A 21,613-nucleotide genomic window follows, 5' to 3' on the forward strand; every position below is an offset into this window, starting at 1 on the left:
AACCATACATCTCCTCTGTTACAAGTTCTCATCCTACCATGAAACTTCCTTCTACCTAACTTCAGAAAAACTAAAAGAGAACATGTAAGCCGGGATTGACCCGTGCACCTAACCAAAAGCATATAGCGACTAATCATTAAGACTTAAAATTACTACTTAAGTAAGACTAGACCCGACCCATTAAGGATCCGAGTCCCTGAGGACCCGCATGCCATTGCTATTGTCTAGCACGGCCTCAATTCTTGCTTGAAGTTCTTCTGTAAGCTCTACTCCTGCAGCCATAACCGCCACTTCGGCTTGGGACCTGGAAAGCGGAGCCATGGAGTCCAGGTACTCTGGCCTTGGCCTTTGAGGCTTCACTCTAGCCTTGCGCGTGCGTGTTTTTTCTGCTCCGTATCCTTGCACAACCCGTGCTTTGTTCATTACTGTCACATACGATCCATCACTGACAAACGTTGTGCAATTGCTGTAACAGAAACTAGATTTACGCAACCAGATTTGCATACTCTAAAACAATAGCGTAATCACAAATGGGATTTGCTTTGATGTTAAAATTCCAATACTTCTTCCACTTCTATCACTGTGTGCAGATGAGGAGCTGAGTCACATGTACTTAGATTCTTAAATGTTGTTTCCTAACATAAGCAGTAAACAATAAATTCTAAATTCTAAATTAAATTGCAAGAATAATGACACAACTCAAGCACGCAGCCTGCAAGTACTTCAGGAGCAACCTAGCGAAAACACTATTAAACTATTTAGCATCAAACACAAACAATCTTTAAACTCTTAATTTCACTAAAAAACTTGAGAAAAAACTATAATATGGGTGCATATGCGGTGGTGCCTGAAGCCCTGAAGCCACAAATTTAGACCAAACCGTTGAATTTCTCTTCAGCTTCTCGAATCAAGCTTGTGATACCGGAGATATAATCGGAATGGAGGGGAGAAAAACAAAAGAGGTACAGAGCTGCTTTTGTGGTGTCAATTGATTTTTAATCTTGAGCTTTTGGGTACTTCTTGCATGGCAGATCTTAAGTGCCACTGGATCTGGATGGTACCGGTATCATGGGCAGATCAAATATTCAAATCTGACCCGACATAAGTAGCAAATGATAAAACAAAGAAGTTGAGCCATCTAGCATTTTGTTTTTAAAAAAAAAGGTATATAGTAAATAAAAAAATAATAAATATAGAAATAATAATCTATTGGTACATGGTAAATGTGCCTCAGGTACAGTAATAGCGCAAAAAAAAGGACATTAGATCCAATAAATTTCATGAGGCTCAATGCTTCTTTGGCCTTTTATTCTTGTGCGTGTTTTCAGGAGTTGAAGCCTCCGACTTTCGCTTCTTCAAGAGCTGTTTAGCCTTCCTTGCCGCAACAGCTGGCCTCTTCTTCTTTGCATCCTCATCTGATGTGGACGCTACACTTTTTCTCTTGTGGGTTCCGCTGGGTGGGGTTCGCATTGCGGTCTTCTTTGGTGGGCCGCCAGATTTGCTGGATCTAGTGCCTTGGTAGGAGAGACTGGAAGCTCCCTTCATAGTGGTAGGGGTAGGTGATCTGAATTTATCTCTGGAGAAGGTTTTGTTTGCCTTTGGATTCCGATTCATATTCAGGTTCTTTTTTGGTACTGCATCTGCTGACTTTGCATGGGAAACTCTTAGAGATCGGTCTCTGATTTCCAGGTCCCGCCTTCTGACAATTGTGTTCGCGTCTTCCTATGGTAAGAGGAAAAAAATGAGTTAAAAATAAAGCAAGAAATTATCATCTGTTGGTATTCAGTGTGTATTACCAATGATTTTTCTCATGCTCTTCTCTACCGGGCCTATTTCATGGACATTGCATTAGAGAACCTCAAGATAACACATATGGCCCCTTCAAGACGAGGAATTCATGCTTGCTTCAGAAATCAAATGAAATAAAATGGATTTCATCTGCATTTCCCCTTCCATATTTTGCTAAAACATGTCAAAACTACCCCTCCATACCATGCTTCTCCCAAGTTAAATTACAGAGAAATAACTAGTACTGAAAATTTTATATAAACAAGAGTAGAAGATATTGGCAGTAGTATTACCGTTAAAAGTATACATTCTACTTGTTATTTCACAAGGGTATAAACTTGTGATTATTCATGCTTGTTAAAGGGCACACATGGATTTTTTCTTGTTCATCTTTCTAGAGTGATTGAATTTGTGATTCTTTAATATTTATTTGGTTTAAACAAGAAACAAGAGGAATTCAGATTCAATTGCAAATTCAATTTTAGATGTAAAAAAGAGAAGATAAAATGAACATACCCTTGTTTTGAACAAAACATATGCAATGCCTTTACCCATGCTAGTATCGGCATCTCTTACAATTCTGATAGCTTCAACAGAATTACTAATACCGCAAAATAAGCTATATAATTCTTCATCCTGTAAAAATAAACAAATTATTAAGTAGACAGAAGATAAAAAAGTTATAAAATGAAAAAAGAAATATATATGTTAAAAGTAAAGAGTGGATTGACAGTAAATAAAAGCAAGAGGGTTACATTATAGTACTAGAAATCTAGTTCTCTACAATTTATTTAATTTAACTTTTCTCAAGGGCATTTTAATTTCAATCCAGAAAAACTGAAAGGGACATGAGATCTCTTGTGAAATATACACAAAAAGCCCTATCATCAATAAACATGGATGAACATAATATCATCTATACATCTTTCCCACTTTTTTCAGAAGCATTAATGATCCTTTAACTAGGGCATCGTTCTTGTGAGATCTATTTTTCTTTTTTACACAAAAGAGGGAGAAAAACTAGGGCATCGTTCCAATAACCTTCATAAATTATAAGTTAGATGAAGTGCATGCCACATTGAAAGAGGAAAGAATAAATAGACCCTGCAGTTTAGCCGAACTGAATAGACCATGAAGTAATAGAAGAAAATAAATAGCAGAATGTGAGAACATACCTTCACATCAAAGGGAAGATTGCCAACAAATATAGTTCTTTTTCTATCATACAAAGGCCCTTCTCCTTTTAGCTTTTTCCTGGGGGGGCATGCCATGTCAACTCTTATATGATTCCCTTCAAACTGCATTAGAGCAAAACATAATAAAACTTAATATAACAAGATTCATAAAGGATAAGGAAGAAAGTTATTAAATATGAAAATTCAAATTCAATTATTTGTCTCAAGTCATTGCACTCAAACACCAAAATATTAGCGCCACATGCCTTGTATCAAACCCATTTCTTTTAACTTTGCAAGTTGCGCGAAAAGGACAAATTAGTCCCTAGTGAGTTTCAGAAGCTGGTGATGGTTAGTACTGGTACAAACCAGTAAAAAAAAGGAAAATATATTAGGTAGCTTACCATTGCCATATTATGAGCCAGAGAAGTATTAGCGGATCGTTCCTCTTTAAAAACAACATAAGCATGAACACTGCAAATTTCAGGAAAAAAAAACATACTAGAAATGAAAAGAAATGAACTTTGCAAAATAAAAGATAGACAAAAGGGTGCAAAGAAATTTTACCTATCAACGGCTTCATTAACTTTCCCCTGGATTATAGCTCCCTTCCTAGGAACCTTGGTCTGTCAAACCAAATAATGCACTCGGGTCAAAAAAGATTAAAACTAAAATAAGCTCTTTAATTCATATGCAAATCAATGCCAATGCATTTTGTCAAAAAAAAAAAGATTATTGCAGATATAATAGTACAAAAGCATCCTTCAGCCAGGTTTGCTAAACTACAAGTCAAGTTCAATGCTAATAATTGCTTTGCAATGACAAATTGCCCCTTAAAGTTGAAATGGTTTTGAGTGGATTACCAGGCATAGAGCGAATGAAAGATGTAAAGTTGCATTGTATATTTAAGCACCAGGATTTATCCAAGTTACACAAAACTCACATCTGCAAGAGGAACTGATCTGATCCTGACAGATTCGACCTCGCCAAACTGCTGAAACTCCTTCAAAATCTCCTTTTTTTTAACTCTAAGTGGCAAATTCCCCACAAAAACAGTTCTCAAGAGCTTATTTTCATCGTCAAAGGGCTCCGGTTCCTCCTTGAAGGGTGCCGCCTGAGCTTCAAGGTCATCTGCCTTCCTCTTCCCCCCAATCGATAAAGAAACCGCCTTTAATACTGCCTGTTTTATCTTATCGCTCTCATTTTCAACCTCGCCTCCTCTCTTTCTCTTTCTTACCTTGGGAGAGGAACTCTGGTTTCGGTTTTGTTTCTCTGATTCTTTTTCTGATTTTAATTTTTTGGGAGGCGCTTCCTCTGTCCTTATTTCCTTGACGGCGGGAGAAGGTTCCGGCGATGGTTTGCGGCGGAAGGGATTGTCGTCGGTGAAAAGAGACATCACGCCGTCAGGCGAAGACCTCTTTCCCATTGTGGTGGAAGGGTAGCAGAGAGAGATAGGGCTCGAGCGGTGAGAAATGTGGGGGTGGGAAGAGAGAAGAGAGGAGAAGAAGCGAAGGTGCGATATATTGAAAGGCGTATGTGACAGTCACACAAACGGAACCCTAGAAGCAAGAGTATTATTGAAAGTTTGGAAACCAGCAAAGAACGACGGGTAAGAAAGAAAAAAAAGAACGGGATTAATTAATGAGGAGGAATTTCACGTATACTCCTATAAACTTTAAAATTACGCACATTTTTCTCTTAATTTTAAAAGTACATACTTTTTTTCTCTAAACTTTTAAAACTTTAAAATTTATTCATTTTATTGTATTTTATAGTAAATCTCATTTTACATATATAAAATATTAATTTTATTTTTTATTAAAATGTATAAAAAAATTTATAATTTTTTTTGGGGTAAGGCTACGGTGTTATGGTTGCATAGAGGGCTACGGTGCTACGGTTCAATATTCGAGTTTTCAAAATCCTAATGGTCGATCCGAACCGTTCATCTTGTTCGAATTGACCATTAGGATTTTGAAAACTCGAGTATTGAGCCGTACCACCGTAGCCCTTTATGCAACCCATAGCACCGTAGCCTTATTTTGAGTAAAAAGGCCGGAGCCCTGCTTCATTGCGAAACACAGTTAAATTACAAAGCCGAAAGAGGATGCGATTGCCAGAGATATATCATGCAAGATATTCTCCCAATCATCACCCTGACCAAAAGATAATATCATCGGTTCTATAAGAGAGATAACCCATAATAGCTAAACAGGCCGAGCGCTAACACATCGCAAAAAGTTCACAAGATTGTGCAAATCAAAACTATAGATAACAACACTGTATCTAGTACTTATTTGATCAAAAAGTTCAGATAAACTCCAAACTGTTATCTTAACCGTCATTTGTTGATGCCCCTTAGACGAGTGAGGGAGGAGGGGTCTTGCAATTGCACTATCTGATCATCACCAGGTCGCCAGATCCCCAGTGGTATGGCTACAATGGGATCTGTTGTTGGTATCCACTGAGCAGCTTCTTTAGTCTTTGGCTTGGTGTGTTTACTTCTTGTTCAATATTTAATTAAGAAAATTGTAAGAAGAATGATTTGCCTTTCTATTTTTGAGCTAGTATTTTGAAAACATACAACATTACAATGTTTTCAAATTGTCCAACATACACTACTAAAAATGAGTAAAAAAAACTTCTTGTTGATATTTAGACAGTGTAAATGCAAATTTCATGATATCTTTGATAGAATTCCAGAATCTATAACTTGTTTAAAAAATTATCGGTCTTAAAATCTGGTCCAATCCGGCAGCAAATCCCATCGATAGTCCCAGACCGTCCATACGAGCGGTTTACATTGATCTTTTCCAAAGAATCCAAACTGTCCAAGTTACAGAAATGACAACGGACAATCCGACTTCTCAATCTTGGCCCAAGAACCAATTCAAGCGATCACATATTTAGGCTGCATTTCATGACTCATGAGGCTGGCCCACGTAAACAAGCAACAGCCAATGGGGGAAAAGAAAACGGGTTGTACCCGGAGATCATCGATCCGGTATCCGATTGATCCGATATGCGAAAGACGAATTGGATCTTGTTTCTTGAATTCATACAACTGGTCGCCCGGATTCTAACATTTCGGATCCATCATACAAATTTCGTTTGGTCCCTTACACCTCGATCCAAAATTCCAACCCGATTTTTCGTTCTTCTTGCGTTCCCTAAAAATTCTAGGGTTTATTCGTTTTCCCTCTTCTTTTGTCAATCAAATTTCGTACTTGGTTAGTAGGGTTGGCTCTGTCACACATTTTTGTCTGAGCGGCGACAATGTTTACGCCACAGCATAGGAAGCAGTGGAGCGCCTCGGCAAGTGGGAAGGGGAAGAATACTGTGGCGGACACAGCCGTGCGGTCAAATGTGTGGCCACGGCAGGATTGGCTAGCGGCAGGGGAAGGGGAAGGTGATGAGGGAGATGACGAGGCGGTGGTGTGGAGGAGGTTTAGAGAGGCCGGGATGCTTGATGAGGCCGAATTGCATAGGAAGGATAGAGAGGGTCTTTTACTGAGGATTTCAGAGCTTGAGAAAGAGGTCAGTCATGAAAAAAGCGATTACTGTTGTGGTTTCCTAATATTTTTGTTCTGGTATGTACCACCAGTTGCAGCAGCTGTGATGACTTTGTACTATTTGAACTTGGAAGTTCTTATTCTTATATATTATTGTTACATATCTTTGTTTTCCACAGGTCTTTATGTTCATTTACGTACTTTATATATAACGAGTGAGAGGTCTTTATGTTCATTTACGTACTTTATATATAACGAGTGAGAGGGGGACTGGTTATTGATAGTGCACGATCATCTTTTTTTTCTTTTTCTTTTTTGGAAATAAGGCTGTTAAGCCCGTTTCATTGCAGAAACTTAGATTACAAAAACCCCAATTTTGGCAGCTTATCAGATATGATCCAATAGCGCCCCTTTGTCTTCTAAACAAAATATACCACTAAACGATAACAGAAAGGAGATGTCCACAAAATATGAAGTTCAAAACATGGCTGAAATTATTGAACCAATCAACTTTTGCATAGTTGAAATTATTTCAGTACGTAGCTATTGTTACATTGATGAGAGGATTTCTTGCAAATTCAAGATCACATACACAAGTCAAACCGGGTCATACTCTAGAATGTGCCCTTAATTGAGTTGATTGTGTACATCATAATGTGTATATTTTGATATTCAAACTTGTTATTCATTTGAACACGAATCTCAGTTGTAGTAGTACATCCATGGTATGTACTTTGTGATACAATGGTAGCACTGCCTTAGCAATTTTTCCACTCAAGATTCCTTTTTGGCTTTCAATAAGCTTTTTTTGGTTTTTCTTACGAAAGACTATTGCTTTAGTCAGGTGCACGCTTATACAGTTAATATTTAGATTATTTTGTACCTTCAAGTACGGTTGTAACCATTATAGTTGAACCCATTTCAGCTTCGTGAGTATCAGCACAACATGGGTCTTATATTGATCGAGAAAAATGAGTGCTCAGCCAGAATTGAAGAGCTGACACAAGGGTTAGAAGAGACTGAGGAGATATTGAAACGGGAACAATCTGCTCGTTTGATTGCCATGTCAGAATTTGAGAGGCGCGAGGACAGTTTGAAGAAGGCACTTGCTCTAGAAAAACAGTGTGTAGCTGATGTATGTTTGATTATTCTTTTTGTTAACTATTTTTTTTTATGGTCAATGAGCACGTAAATATGTAATTTTAAAATACCTGCCCAATACTTAGGCCAAGTTTACAAAATTTCTTATTATTAGGTGAATTCCAATACTAATACGTGGCTTCGTAGGGTTCAACCTGCATGTTTATCCTTAAGCAAGCAGTTAGATGCCTCACAAAGTTCAAGAATTATGAAAACAAAAGATGACCCTAATCCTACTGCACCTCCACTACTCGAGATTGCATATCCATTTCAGTCCCAATACATGGACAAGTTAACCTTGGTATTTCTTGCTGCTTTTGTTTATAGCTTGAGAATGCTTTTAGAGAAGTACAATTTGAGATCGATGGCGTTAAATCAAATGCCGACAAAAAGCTTGAAGAAGCGAGGTCTTTAGAGGCAAGCTTAGAAAGCAAAAAATTGGAGACCGAAAGAAAAATGCATCAAGTAGAAGCCAAGCTGGCAGAAGCCAGTCGCAAATGTTCCCAAGCTGATCGGAGGTTAGAGGATGCGGAAATAATGGAGAAGAAATTGCACAAGGAAAAGCTCTTGTTTGAAACTGAGTATGATTCTTGTTACTTCATTCTTTTTTTTAAAACATTTTCCAAGAGAGGTTGCTGTGCCTGTTACTTCAGTTCATCTTACTGGTCCAGCAGTCTTGTCTTAATCTTAGAATTCATACCTTTCATGGTTCAGTGAAATGAAAAATAATTTTGTTTCATGCAAGGTAGTAAGGTAGTCATGTGTTCTAAGAAATTTCATTATTGTTTTGTTGTGTTTTGGTGAGTGTTAGCAAGGAATTTGGGGTTTAGGTTCATGTGCATTCAATAACAGTCCTTTTTTTGGAGTTCGAAAATGAATTTTTAAAAAAGCTTTTGAATGCAACCTCTCTCTCTATATATGTGTGTCTCCTGGTCCTCTATTCCTTTTTCCATCATGAAGCTATTAATCATCAACTCCGAAATATCTGATTTGAGTTACTCTTCCTTTTCAAAACTTGTAGAAAAGGTAAGGACTTGCATCATACTTAATCGACCAAACAAAGCTTCTTTGTGCAAATCAAGAAATTGGGGGTATCTTTAGAAAATCTGTCTTGTGTTGTTTCTTTTTCTGAAGCTCCTACATTTTCTCGTTTTATGCTTGTTGTCTTTGTGGAGTGTTTGAATCGGTTGATAGGCATTAGAAATTCACGCCTGATTCTTACCATACTGTTAGGCCCATACTGGTACCTTAGCAGACTGTCTTGAAATCAGTCTTGTTTGGATAATTATGGTATTAGCTGGACTTCTCTTTTCTTTTTTTCTTTCTTTTTCTTTTTTTTTGTAGATTTACAATTGTAGGATCTTTTGTAATTATGTTAAGGTTTAATATACTATCACTATTTCTCTTGAAACTGTAAAGACCAGGTATTGTACATTTCTGCTTATGTTAATTTGGTGTGGATGTTACTATTGGACTTAAATAGTATTCTTCTCTTATTAGGCGACAATTGTCGGAAAAGAATCTTAGTGAAAAAGAAGCAAACCTTCTTGCTTGGGAGAGGAAACTGGAAGAAACACAAAAGCGGAATTTTGATAGGCAAGAGTCACTCAATGACAGAGAGGATAGAATAAATGAAAGGGAATGGGCTTGGAACAAGAAACAAGAAGAGCTAGAAGAGATAAGGAGACAAACTGAGGCTACAAGTAACTCTGTTAAGGCAAAGGAGGAGGATGTTGACAACAGATTACAAGCTTTATCTGAGAAAGAGAAGGTTTATTTCTTTCTAATCTTTTTAATTTTAAGGTTTACAATTATAGTACTGATTCAACTAGTAAGTAAAACTTTTGGGCTGTTGATTGGTTTATGGGCAAGCAGGCATGGAAACCTTATGATAAGATGGGTTAGAAGAGATGCTGATCCTGCCTAAGTGCTACGACTATCAAAAAGCAAATAAGCCAAAGAACTCAGGAAATTTAGACTTGGTATTAGTTTTGGGTTCAATTGGTGGATGAAGTTGCATCTCAGAATGATTTCCTTGCTTTCTTCTTCTCTTTTTTTTGTCTAATGTCTTTAGTTGTATAATTTATTTTGCTTATTTTCAGGATCTGGAGTCGAGGGTTGTTTCTCAAGAAGTTAAAGAAAGAGCATTTGTTAGAAGAGAAGAAAATATCAGTTACAGAGAATTGGTTAGTCTTTTGACTTCATAGAATTTAGCATTTAGTTCTTAGTAATATGAAGGTGGGAATGTGAAATGTTACTACAGATGATCCCTCTATAATGAGTTTTTTTATGCCATATCTCATCAGGAATTGGAGAAAAAAATGCACAAGCTGAAGGAAATGGAAGCAGACCTCGATGCAAAATCTAGGGTTCTGAAGAATTGGGAAGCATCTGTCAAAGAAGATGAGAAAAAGATAAATGTAGGTCGTCAAAAGCTAGATAAAGATCTAAAAGAATTTAGTGCTTTAAGATCTGAACTCGAAATTCTAAAAGAATCACTAGAGCAAGAAAAACTGCGGATCTCGAGAGATGAGGAGAGACTTCGAGTTACACATGAAGAGAAGGAAATGCATTTAGTGCTAACATCTCAACTCGAACAAGAGAGAGATAAACAAAAAGCACTCAACTGTTCCCTTTCAAAAGAATTGGAGGAACTGAGAGTGCAAAAAGAGAGTTTTGAGAGGCAATGGGAGCTATTGGATGATAAGAGAAATGCATTGAATGAGGAGAGAGAGAGACTTGAGAAGGAATTTAAAACTAAGGAAGAGAATTTGAATATGAGATTTCAAGGTGAGAGCAGCAAATTTGAAGAGTTCTTAACAAATCGTGAGAAGGAATTGCAAGAGTTGGAGAGAACAATTCAAGAGCGACAAGAATCTGAAGGGAGACAAATTGAGTCTCTGAGAGCCTCAATTTTGAGTGAGAAGGAATTGATTCTGAATGAAAAACAACAACTCGAATCTGACCGTTTAGAACTAGCAAAAGACATTGACAACCTCAGAGCACTCAGTGCACAAATCAAAGGTCAGAGAGAACAATTGATCAGGGAAAGAGACAGTCTTTATTCTCTGGCTGAAGCACACAAATCTTGCAAAAGCTGTGGGGTTGAACTATTTAATGATTCTGAACTACAGACTCCTAGATTGGAGCCACCAAAAGCATCAGCAACAACACCAGAGGCCGGATCCAGTGGGATCCACTTGGCATTGCTTCAAAAGTGTTCAGACTTGTTCAATCTCTCTCCCGGCAAAAGAATTGAAGAAATCCCAGACTCAAAAGGTGTCAATAAAGCAGAGAATAAGATCTCAGAAGGGAATGCCATTTCTGAAAATGTGGAGGGGGAAAGTGAGAAAACAAGCCAGCAGAAGAGGCGAGGGAAGGGCAAATCAGTTAAAAGAACCCACTCAGTTACGGATGTGATGAAGGAATCAAAAGGTGCAATTGGAGAGGATATTGAAGGGAGTAAAGGGAGGAAGAGGATGTTAAAGGAGCCTGTAGTTGAAGAAAGTGAAGGTTATTCTGAGAGTGCTTCACTAGGTGGTGGGAGGCGCAAGAGACGGCAGACCGCAGGCCCTATGGTTCAGACTCCAGGAGAGAAGCGATACAACTTCAGACGCTCTACCATGTAAGTTCTATGATATGTTTTTTATTATTGGCATTCAATCAAGATCTTTGGGCCATGATTAGGGATTACATACAAGTTCCAGTTAAAAGAAAGAGAAGATTTTAAAGGCCTTATTAGCATCTGTACTAGGATGTTTTTGATTAGTTGGGTCAGATACAGGTACGTGCTGACATATAACAGTGCCAAGCAGTATTTTCACCTTTTTTTTCTTTTAGGCAAGGACTGGAATATGATTTTGAATTTACTGGTCACACTTAATGTACCTGTTGTTTTCCTTTCCTTTCCAATGCCAGTAAATATCTACTATTATCAAACTGAGGTGGTCAGCCCCTAAAGTTTTCTCTTCAAGGGATATGATTGGGCTCAGAAAGTCACAAACCAGTACCGTTCTTGTCTATTTTTTTAACCATTGTCTTGCCCTTTTTTTTTTTATGAAAGTGGGCCTAAAGACAACTGCTTCTAACTAAAATATAGAAACATAAATGTTCATACAAAACTAGTAGAGCAAAGTGCCAGCTCAAGAGATCCTAATCTGTGTTTGTTTTATCTTTTAAACATAAATGTTATCATTTAAAATTTGTTTAAATATGTCATGACAGAGTTGCCTCTCAAGTTACTAGAGAGGAGAGCAAAGGATTGGAGCATTCAAAACCAGCTGACAGTGAGTTGAGGAGCACAGGAGGAGATGGAGATGAAATATCAAAGCCAGATAATGCGGGCGAAGTTCAGCAGACTGTGCACCACAATGTCACACAGGTCCAATATATTTAAGTTATTACAAATCATTCTTTTTTTTTCACATTTTTTTTTCTTTTTTTGCCTTTTACTTGTCAGTAGTTGGTTGTAGCAGGGATTTGGATTTGAAATTAGGAATGAGTTAAATTTGTACTATATATATCTGAGATGGCCCCATTAGCACTTTCGATCAGTATGTGAAAATTATTTGTGAAGGTAAAAAAGAACTTTATAATTTACTTTGGTGATATGGTTTGGAGTTTTGCGGAAGGGACGAACATTGATGATATTTTACTAGCTTTACAGTGACATTTGTTATAGCTTAGTAGTGTTGTAGGGTAATTTCATGATATTTTACTGGAGTACATATGAAATTTGGCCTTTTGATGATAGTTTCTTTACTTCTAATTACTCTATTCCTGCTTAGTGTGGCACTTGTTCTGGATGGATCTTTTAGAGCAAACTTTAATTTCTTAAAAAAAACTTCTCTTTTTTCTTGGCCTCATAGGGTGTCTTAAAACTGTGTAAGCAGGTTCAGAATAGTGAATTCCTCTTGTATTACATTTGTAGCATGCACCATCATTGTGGCACATGGAAGTAGTTCTGTGATGTTTTTTTCATTTATTATTTAGAGTCCGCCTAGTACGACATTGGTGTCACATGACACTAATTTCAAAATTTATTGAATAGACTTCAAACGACTAATCCAAACCATTCAAACTAATTTACTTTATGAGTGATGTGTTTAAATGTAAATTTTTTATATTTTCGAGTTATTTTAGTATCAAATCAAGTGGTAGAAAAATTGAAAAATGAATGCATTAAAATTAATTTAAAAACTCACACATTTGACCGCATGATTTGATACCAAATAAACTCAAAAAGTTATAAATTATACATGTAAACACAACTAATGAACAAGATTGGTTTGAACGGTTTGGATTCACCGTTTGAAGTTGATTCGATAGGTTTTGGAGTTGGTGTTATATAAACTAAAATGACACTGATGTTATACTAGCCAGACTCTATTATTTATGTTCTTACAGTTATACCGCCCTCTGATTGGAATGATCTTTTTTGTTCACTCTACAGCCTGATGTTGAAGGTACAACCCAAGTTCCTGTAGAGGCGATACCTGAGCAAATGGAGGAAGAGATTGTTGCGGTGGAAGAAAAGATGGTCCTAGATGGAGTTGCTGAAGCTACAGTTGAAGGAAGTGAATTTGCTGATCCAACTTTAAGTGGGGAGGAGAGTGAACAAGATGAAGAAGAAGACAAAGCTAACAAATCTATAAGCAAGAAGATCTGGGACTTCCTTATAAGTTGATATGTATTTCAGATGTTACACTCCTTGTATTGTAGTATTAGACTATTAGTTGACAGTCCTGTTTTTATGCCTTGTTCCCATCATAAATAGTATCCCTTGGTACATCCTTGTTAGTATCTGTATGTAGAGCAACGTGGACCATCTCTAGGTCATTTGTTCATTTATTTTATGATTTGATTCACTGCATTCATCCTTTTCCTGATTGGAGCAATCCTAGCTCCCCTGTGCGTTTGCCATTCCTTAATAAGAATCTTTCATTTGGTTTTTTATGACCAATCTTTGCGATTTAGTTTTCCATTGTGAGGTAAAACAAGGAAGATAGCAAAAGTACAAGCTGCTACCAATTGTTCCTTTTCAAGGATTACATAGAATAAATCTCAGTGTTATCAGAACCGGACCGGACCGGGTGGTTCAACCAGAATAAACCGGACTCGGTTACCTATCCGGTTCGGTTCTTTAGTTGGATCGCTTCAGGGAATGAACCGCTTGTAAATGGTTAAACCGCTCGATTTTTCGTAAAAAATCACTGATTTAACCGGCGTAAAACCCGGTTCAAAACAGATTCTTGTAAATCTCCTTCTACTCCGATGTCGTTTGTCTATTTTCTCCTTTCTCAAATCTCTTCTCCTGCGATTGCAATTTCTTCCCTATTCTACGGTGGCAAAGATGAAAAGCTGTCTTTTATGAAATCTCCTTCTACAAGTGATGATGGGTACCACAACGTTTGGTACAGTGCCTCCTTGAAACGGTACCAGTTGTAGCTCAATCTCGTTTTTCTAGACCTCTTTTGAATCCAAATTACAAAAGAAGCTACTAGGATCAACAAATGTAAGTAACTTTATGAAATTTTTATGAAATTTTTGAGTTAATTTTATTGAATAGATCCATGCATATAAGGTGTTTGATGAAATGCTCAAACCAAAGAGCATTTTGGTCTAGTTCCCTACCAAAACTTGCTGGTAAAGAAAACCAGAAACTCAACTGTTTTTGAAGTTATATAAGTTCTAAAATAAGTACCAAACTGATTTGAGAACTTGATAGCAGATTGGATAGAGATAAGGGCAATGAAGGTGTTGGTTTGGTAAATTTGGATGAGAAATAAAAAATAAGTACTTCATGGAAAAAAAAATCTGTCATGTGATGGTCTATTGAGTAGTGATCGGTCATCGATTCATCGGATGAATAGCTAGACAAATTTAAATATAAATTTGGCTTCCCTAGTGTACCGTCAAATGAAAAATATCTTCTTATAAATAAATAACTCCAAAAATACAGAATACTCTCAAGAATATACAAGGATTTTCATACCGACCAGGTTCATACTGGTATTGGTCCCTCATAGTTCAACCCTGACCAATTAAGTATACATATAGATGTACAAGCTGATTTCAAGAACTATACAGCCAGACATTGTACCAAGTACCAACCAGTGTATTGAGGTACAGGAATATAATTGGTACCTGATAATCCACAACTACTTTCTTGGACAACTGTCTTTGCTAAAGCATTGTACCTGTTCGGAAAATCATACACTCCGACATGATTCTGTCATAGATCTAAAATGTAGGAAATGGATAATACTTTCTTAGTTAGCAATATTGTTTTCATTTATTATTGATTTTTGTAATTACTTTAAATAAACCAACAAGGTTAAAAATGAATGATGAGTAAGAAAAACCCGATTTCATTCTATATGGTTAAAATTGATTAGTAACAGCTACTTTGTTTTACACCTTGTATCATTTTATGCTTAGGAAACTTAAAATACACTAGTACACGGTTATGTAAGAATGAATTGTGAATTCCTTTTGCTCATCAACAGAAGAATTAATTATGAATTTCTTTTTATAGTTGAGGCTAGTGCTCTCCTTTAGATATTTTTTTATTCTCCTCTGTTTCAAGTTGATTTTCGAATAATCTAATTATTGTTGTTTTACAGGGAAATTGATCTGTACCGCCTTCTTCTTCTAAAGCTACCACAAGAGGAAACACAGATCCAACTTGAGGGCATTGCGTTGAACGCATTGTTGTTGTGAAGAATAAAGATGTGAAGGTCATTGCTCATCTCCAGATGTCAGTCTTAGTTGCTGGCTACCAAGTGGCATTTTAACTAGCCAGCCTTAGAATTCTACTTTTTTATCAATTAATTTTATTACTAGTTAGTTTTTTTAGCTATTAAAAATATTAAGCATTTATTTTGTTGTATGAGATTACTTAGAATGTGTCTGTGAGGCTACTTTGTGACATGGAATGTGTCAACTGTTCAAGTCAAGTGTTATCAGAAATTAAACTTCTATTATGCTAATTTTTTCTTTTATTTTTTCTATTGTTTTAGAGATGTTATTCTTTGTTAGAGTTGTATATAATATGTTTTATTCAACCAGATATATACTTAGACGTAAAAGTGAATAGCTATTTTAGTTTTTGAATAATAAGTTATATATGTTTTAAGAAACCAGCGGTTGAACCGATTGATCCACCGATCCGACCAGTGAACCGTTGACCCGAAGCTTTACCGGGTCGATGTCCGGTCCGATTCTGATAACATTGATAAATCTAGCAAGGGAAAAACCGCAAAAACCATACAGGGTTCGATGCAAATTAATTATATTGTTTAACTGCAGCCCTACATGCAATTGCATTCTCTCCATAATGCATTGGATGCTATTATTCCATGTGCTTTGCAAATTAAAATGGGAGTTTTAATTTGCACTCATATCTCTAATTTTAAAATTCAAATAGTCAATCCAAACTTCTCACTTTAATTTGCAAAGCATGATAGCCTATCTCTCTCTCTCTCTATATAAATAAATAAATCCTTGGTTAATTTGATCCATCAATAAAATAGCAATGTACTTGTTAGGACAACCCAGTTCCTTGGTTAATATGACGTTCTCGCTACCTGATTAGGCAAACACAAGATGATTAGCTGGCACTGTCTAGGAATTTCGAGAAATTGAAATAAAAAGATTCTTTTTTTAATTATTTGACAGCGCAGTTAACAACATCAACCAAATATTTAGTCCAAAGTTGAGATAGGTTAGAAATAGAATCCAACCAAGTCCCAAAGCCAAGCTATTTAACAGTGCATTACTATGTTTTTTTTAAAAGCTTGGTAGTGTGCACCGCAGTTACTCTTAACTCCATTTATATTAAAAAGGGGTAAATAAACATTATTATTAACAAAGATCTACAATTGCTAAGAAGCATCCAACATAAGTGCTGAATAAAGGGCACGGCCACAATTTATTAAAGAAAATGTCCGATTTCAACTCTATTTTATACAAGAAAAGGGCCAAGGAACAATAAACAACACCAGCAGAACTTCTCAATATGAAAATAACTACAAATCTACAATAACGGATACCAGAATTAATCTACAGCACCAAAGACGAACTAAGCTGTGGAATAACAAAAAAAAGTTGTAAAAAAGTTGATAATTGCTTAAAAAGGGCTAACTCTACTAGCGAGTATTAACATCCATTCAGGCACAAGGCGGCGTGCTATAGGTGCTTCCACATCCTTTGCAACTGCACTTGCATCATCTTCATCTTCATCAATTATCGCAACTACAGTCTCAAGCAATGGATCACTTCCGCCTCTTAATGGATCCTAATTCACAAAAATGCGAATGGATAAAATCAGCTTAGGCAATTTGCAAGCAAGCTCCCGCCTGTTAAGAAGGTCCAATAGTCCCCTCTAATTTTACAAAAGGCCCAGATTTATTGAGCGAAAAAAATGAAGCCCTTGTCTAATAAATTTTATTTCAAATGGCTTGTTATTTCAGCATATCACTATGACATCTATTCTAATAATTTTCTATTGAAGCGCCATGCAAGCTGAATCTTGCTTTCCTAGGGACACATTTTGAGAAAGAAATAATATACAATTTCTATGGGAGGAAGCTGTGCTATAACCTACTAAATTAAGAAGTATTTTGTTGCATTTACCTGGAGAAACAGATCAGTGTGAGTCTTGCCTTCATATAGGATCAAATCAACCAACACTCCATTAGCTGTAAGAGCATCAGCAAGATCTTTGCTGAACACAAATGTCAAAGTCAGAAAAAGGAGAGGCAAAATGAGATAAAAGCTGCAAAAACATGTCTGGGCTTTACTGTATAATATTATTTCAGGAAGTTTCTCGTGTCAAACTAAAATAGAAATACAAGATTATTTCTGCAAATAGAATGGATATCTCAGTGTATTGCAATACAACAAACAATTTTCTCATATCTGTGGCTAACAGCAAAACATGACCCAACTACTAAATCAGGGTAAACTTAACACAAAAACTAAATTGCCCCACAACATATACAACTATCAAATTGCCGCATAATTAGATCGCAAAAAACCCGCATGATTTGACTTTAGTTTTAACGTTTAGAATAAGGCAAAAGAATGGCTAGCTAAAAGCAGAGGCAAAAAGGTTGCACATTCAATGAAACACCCGAGCACATCTCTCCCAAGTAAAGTTTCATTTGCATGTATCATAAGCATTGACTATACATTTAAAAGCAAACACTAAAGGGTCATTTTCTATATAACTGACCTGGCAGTAGATGGAATAGAACAATCGCTGGTTCCATGAAATAGGACAATTCGAGGCAACAGAGAAACTGCATGCCTGTTACTTGGTTTACGAACAAGTAATTCAGGTGAAAATGCAGGGAGTGATTCTTCACCTTCCATTACACTAAATATTATAAGATTATTCAGAAAGAATGAAACATAAAATGAAAAATGCTAAATTATGTCCATCCTGATCAATTCGTCAGTTACCTTAAGAAAATTGAGCGGTACAGACCACGGTTATGGAAATGATCAACCAAATTAACAATGTTGTACCTGTTTTAGAAGAAAAGCATAAACAATAAGATAAAATATGCCTTCGCTGTTGGAGACCAGTCACCCAATTGACAATATTGTGATCGAATTTGAAACAACTACAATCAACATCAATCACCACCAAATTGTTACTAATGGGGCACCTTTTATTTTTATATTTGGGTCCTTAATTTTTAAAGCCTGACAAAATTGAGGTTCTTCAAAAAATGTACTGAAATTTAAATAGAATGTTTTACCCGCCTGAGATACCAAAATAGGCTTTTATCTGAGAAACACTCCAAGAGGTACCTCCCTCACCACATTCTTTAATAGCTTGATTTAAGAGAGCACATGATGCAATATGCGCACCGGCAGATTGCCCAATGAGATATATCCTGTTTTGGATTTAGGTTAATATCACATATAGATAGAACAAAAGAGTTCACCCCTTAATGGTGATCAAATAGTAGCAAACTACTAAATCAAGAATATACTAGGCATAGGAGAAAGTTCAATTAATGTTGGACAACAGTCAGAAGAGTAAAAACTCAACCTAACACTACCTGTGTGCTCTAGGAAACTATAAAAAGATACTCCAGCCATTCCCACTCCTTGTGTATCAGTTAGAAAAATTTGGCTGTTCACAACTTGTGTCAAAAATAGGTAGGTCAAATGAGATATTATCAATTTGAAAGGGTACATGGAAAATATAATTTCCAATTTTTTGGAAAAAGAAAATGACCTGCTAGGATCACCCCCAAAGCTAGCAATTTGATTGCAAACAAATGAAATTCCTTCAGAGGCATCTTCAACCATGTCACTAATTGTACCTTGAGGAAAATTCCTGAAAATATAATAAAAAGATGAAACAATGTCAACTACAGGTTGTTTACATTTTTTTAACCATTCTGCAAACTGTTGAGCACCATTCAACATAAAACGGCAGTACATCACTAATTTTAGTTTTTCGAGCAGACAGATTTTATAAAATTTTGAATTTAAATAATTAGATGTTCACAACATTTATATATGGAATCACAGCAGTTCCCTAGAATACATCATATATTTGGTACAGGGAGAGAGAGAGAGAGAGAGTTCAGTCTGGTTTAAGTACTGCTGATATGAGGTTGAAAACAATTTTGGGAAATGTCATTGTGAGGGATCTACCTCAACTTGTCAGTTGAAAGAAACCCTATGATTATATTTTTGCTTTAAATCAAAGGTAATCACCAGAAACCCATAAAAAAGAAAGAAATTAGTCTTACCTGTAGTCTATACACGCAACAATAATCCCCCTTTCAGCTAATCTTCTTCCTAAAAGTGCACCCCATGCTTTGTAACTACAGAAAAAAGAGGAAATTAACCACTAAAATAGTGGATTACAGCATTGGACCTTACTATATTTAGTTTAGTAGAAGCGCTAACAGGGTCACATAGTAGAATTCAACCAAAACCTTTAGGACTTCATTCCACCCTTTAACCAAACCCAAATACCAAGAAATACACCGAAAATAAATTCTAATATAAAATCACAAAGCAGTATTACTGTATATAAATGATTGAAAAATCAAAGTAAGAGAAATATTAAACCTACTTACCCAATAATCCAAGCACCTCCTGTTATAAAAGCAACCACTGGCGTACTATCTTTTGCATTTGCAGGTAAATACAAATCTAACCTACTAAATGCAGAGTAAAACAAAACCATTGCATTTAAAAGAAATAAAATTCACAAAAAGAATGACAACAAATTCGTTCTTACCTGTTTCTTGGCTTTTCGCCATAAACAACGCTTCTATAGACTTGACTCGAGAAGAAATAATAATATCCAACTATTAGAAACAAAAATAATAAAAATATTAGGAATAATAATGCTTTTAGGTACATGACCTGTTTTGCTGAGTACACAGATCATGCGACAACTGTTTATGAATGGCTCATAAGATTGAAAGTATGTAGGACAGATTAATATGCTTAAACATGAAAAAAAATTTTGGAAAAAGATAACAAGATAATATTCCTTGGTGCAAACTTTTATTGTAATAAAATGTGGACCACACAGACTAGTATATAGTAGCAGACCAGTATTATCTAACTATAAAAAGAACTCGTACTAACCTTGAATGAATCCAGGCATGAGTAAGAAAGCATATAAACAAAGAGCAAGATACTTCATTATCCATCTATATCCTATTCTGGATAAAAATATTTTGTTATTACAGTACCACACCACAAACAGGATTAAAGAAGGTAAAGAAAGACTACTATTGTTTGAAAATTACTTTATTGGTCCTTTATAGTACAAATTTTGGATAACTATGACATACGATCCTACCATGCCACAATTCCAATATAATGCAGCAAAATGTTGTGTGTAACTTGTAAATAAAAAATGAAAAACCCAGATTTTTTGCTATACATGTCAAGTGGTAAAGGTACCTGAATATTTATTTGTCACTTGATTTGGTGTTCGAATAGATATTACATAACCCAAAAAAAAAAATGGCCCAACAAAATTTAAGATTTGTGCATCTCACACTCCACCCAACCATTTTACTTATGCCAACAGTTAACAGATGAACATGTAGTTGCATTATCTAAAAATGATCATCTTTTCCAGAATATAGTAAAGCCTTCTGAGCTATCTTCAGTGATCATGCAGATTGCAACTTTTGATGAGTGTTCATGTCCCATTGTCACTGAAAGACTGGCCTCACGGACTTCAATCAGGGTCTTATGGGACTCAACAGTCAGAGAATACAAAATTCTACCCGAGATAGCGGAGGAGAATTAAGGTTAAGCGGGTCAATAGGAAGGTCTCCTCGGCGGCGCGCTGAACCTCGCGCCCGAACGAGCGACGCCGCGGCATGATGCGACCAGAGAACGACGACTCGCTCGCCGTTCGCCGCCGGATGCCTCCGTTCGTAGGGAACAGCGGTGTGCTCTCGAGATTCGTGTTCCTGACATCTGACGGCGGCATCTCTTCTCCACCTTCTACGATCGGCAGTTCAATTTTCATTCTTCCTCTATCTTTATCGGCCCAGTTCCGTCAATGAGTTCTTCTACCATGACTCCATGAAAACAGGATTAATGGTCGCCTCCAGTCGCTTTCAAGGCGGAAGAGAAAGCGGGGAAAGCAAGACACGTCAGGGATTTCATAGGTGTCTGAAAATAGCGACTGCCGACTAGAAATGGAAATTGTTGTGGAGCGGCGGATTTAAGGTGGGTTTGGTATATCGATCCGGCCTGTCAAATCGATTTTCTGACGGACCGAACAAATGTGTGATCCCTTTCGCGTGGGCCCCACACAAAAATTCACCCCCCTACTATGCCTCTCCAGTCTCCGCAAGTTGCGATGGCCAGTAAATTTGGATTCTGATGAGTAACTGGTACGCTTTAAGATTCGTGCACGCTCCACTTAAAGATTTGGAAACGCGAATTTTAAAGCACATCAGACGGCTTCAATACTCATAGAACTCAAATGTA

The 21,613-nt window shown here is 36.5% G+C and overlaps 3 protein-coding genes across 6 annotated transcripts; 1 reads left to right on the top strand and 2 right to left on the bottom strand.

Moving 5' to 3' along the window:
- Window positions 1-1,190: 1,190 nt before the first annotated feature.
- Window positions 1,191-4,539, bottom strand: LOC144564478 (RNA-binding (RRM/RBD/RNP motifs) family protein). The gene is made up of 6 exons (XM_078314074.1): window positions 3,907-4,539; window positions 3,531-3,589; window positions 3,368-3,437; window positions 2,964-3,086; window positions 2,305-2,424; window positions 1,191-1,722 (listed from the first exon to the last, which is right to left on the bottom strand). The coding sequence occupies exons 1-6, from the start codon at window positions 4,387-4,389 to the stop codon at window positions 1,288-1,290; spliced, it is 1,290 nt and encodes a 429-aa protein (XP_078170200.1). The 5' UTR covers window positions 4,390-4,539; the 3' UTR covers window positions 1,191-1,287.
- Window positions 4,540-6,032: 1,493 nt separating this feature from the next.
- Window positions 6,033-13,478, top strand: LOC144564479 (uncharacterized). Its single transcript, XM_078314075.1, has 8 exons — window positions 6,033-6,500; window positions 7,401-7,610; window positions 7,943-8,196; window positions 9,116-9,386; window positions 9,718-9,801; window positions 9,922-11,240; window positions 11,840-11,996; window positions 13,068-13,478. The coding sequence occupies exons 1-8, from the start codon at window positions 6,240-6,242 to the stop codon at window positions 13,299-13,301; spliced, it is 2,790 nt and encodes a 929-aa protein (XP_078170201.1). The 5' UTR covers window positions 6,033-6,239; the 3' UTR covers window positions 13,302-13,478.
- Window positions 13,479-16,560: 3,082 nt separating this feature from the next.
- LOC144564481 (putative isoprenylcysteine alpha-carbonyl methylesterase ICMEL1) lies at window positions 16,561-21,299 on the bottom strand. 4 transcript variants are annotated; one of them, XR_013514637.1, is made up of 11 exons: window positions 20,899-21,233; window positions 20,246-20,322; window positions 19,890-19,959; window positions 19,726-19,809; window positions 19,393-19,467; window positions 18,870-18,971; window positions 18,385-18,522; window positions 18,083-18,148; window positions 17,853-17,996; window positions 17,252-17,337; window positions 16,561-16,913 (listed from the first exon to the last, which is right to left on the bottom strand). XR_013514637.1 is itself a non-coding variant. In XM_078314078.1 (11 exons), exons 1-11 carry the CDS (start codon window positions 21,144-21,146, stop codon window positions 16,746-16,748), a joined length of 1,260 nt encoding a protein of 419 aa, XP_078170204.1. In that variant the 5' UTR covers window positions 21,147-21,299; the 3' UTR covers window positions 16,561-16,745. The 4 variants fall into 4 exon arrangements, 3 of the variants coding, with proteins under 3 accessions (XP_078170204.1, XP_078170203.1, XP_078170205.1); XM_078314078.1 differs by having other exon boundaries at window positions 17,252-17,342; window positions 19,726-19,806; window positions 20,899-21,299; XM_078314077.1 differs by having other exon boundaries at window positions 17,252-17,342; window positions 20,899-21,286.
- Window positions 21,300-21,613: the final 314 nt, after the last annotated feature.

The sequence above is a fragment of the Carex rostrata genome, chromosome 13 (assembly GCF_964058835.1).
Source record: "Carex rostrata chromosome 13, lpCarRost1.2, whole genome shotgun sequence".
NCBI lineage: Eukaryota > Viridiplantae > Streptophyta > Magnoliopsida > Poales > Cyperaceae > Carex > Carex rostrata.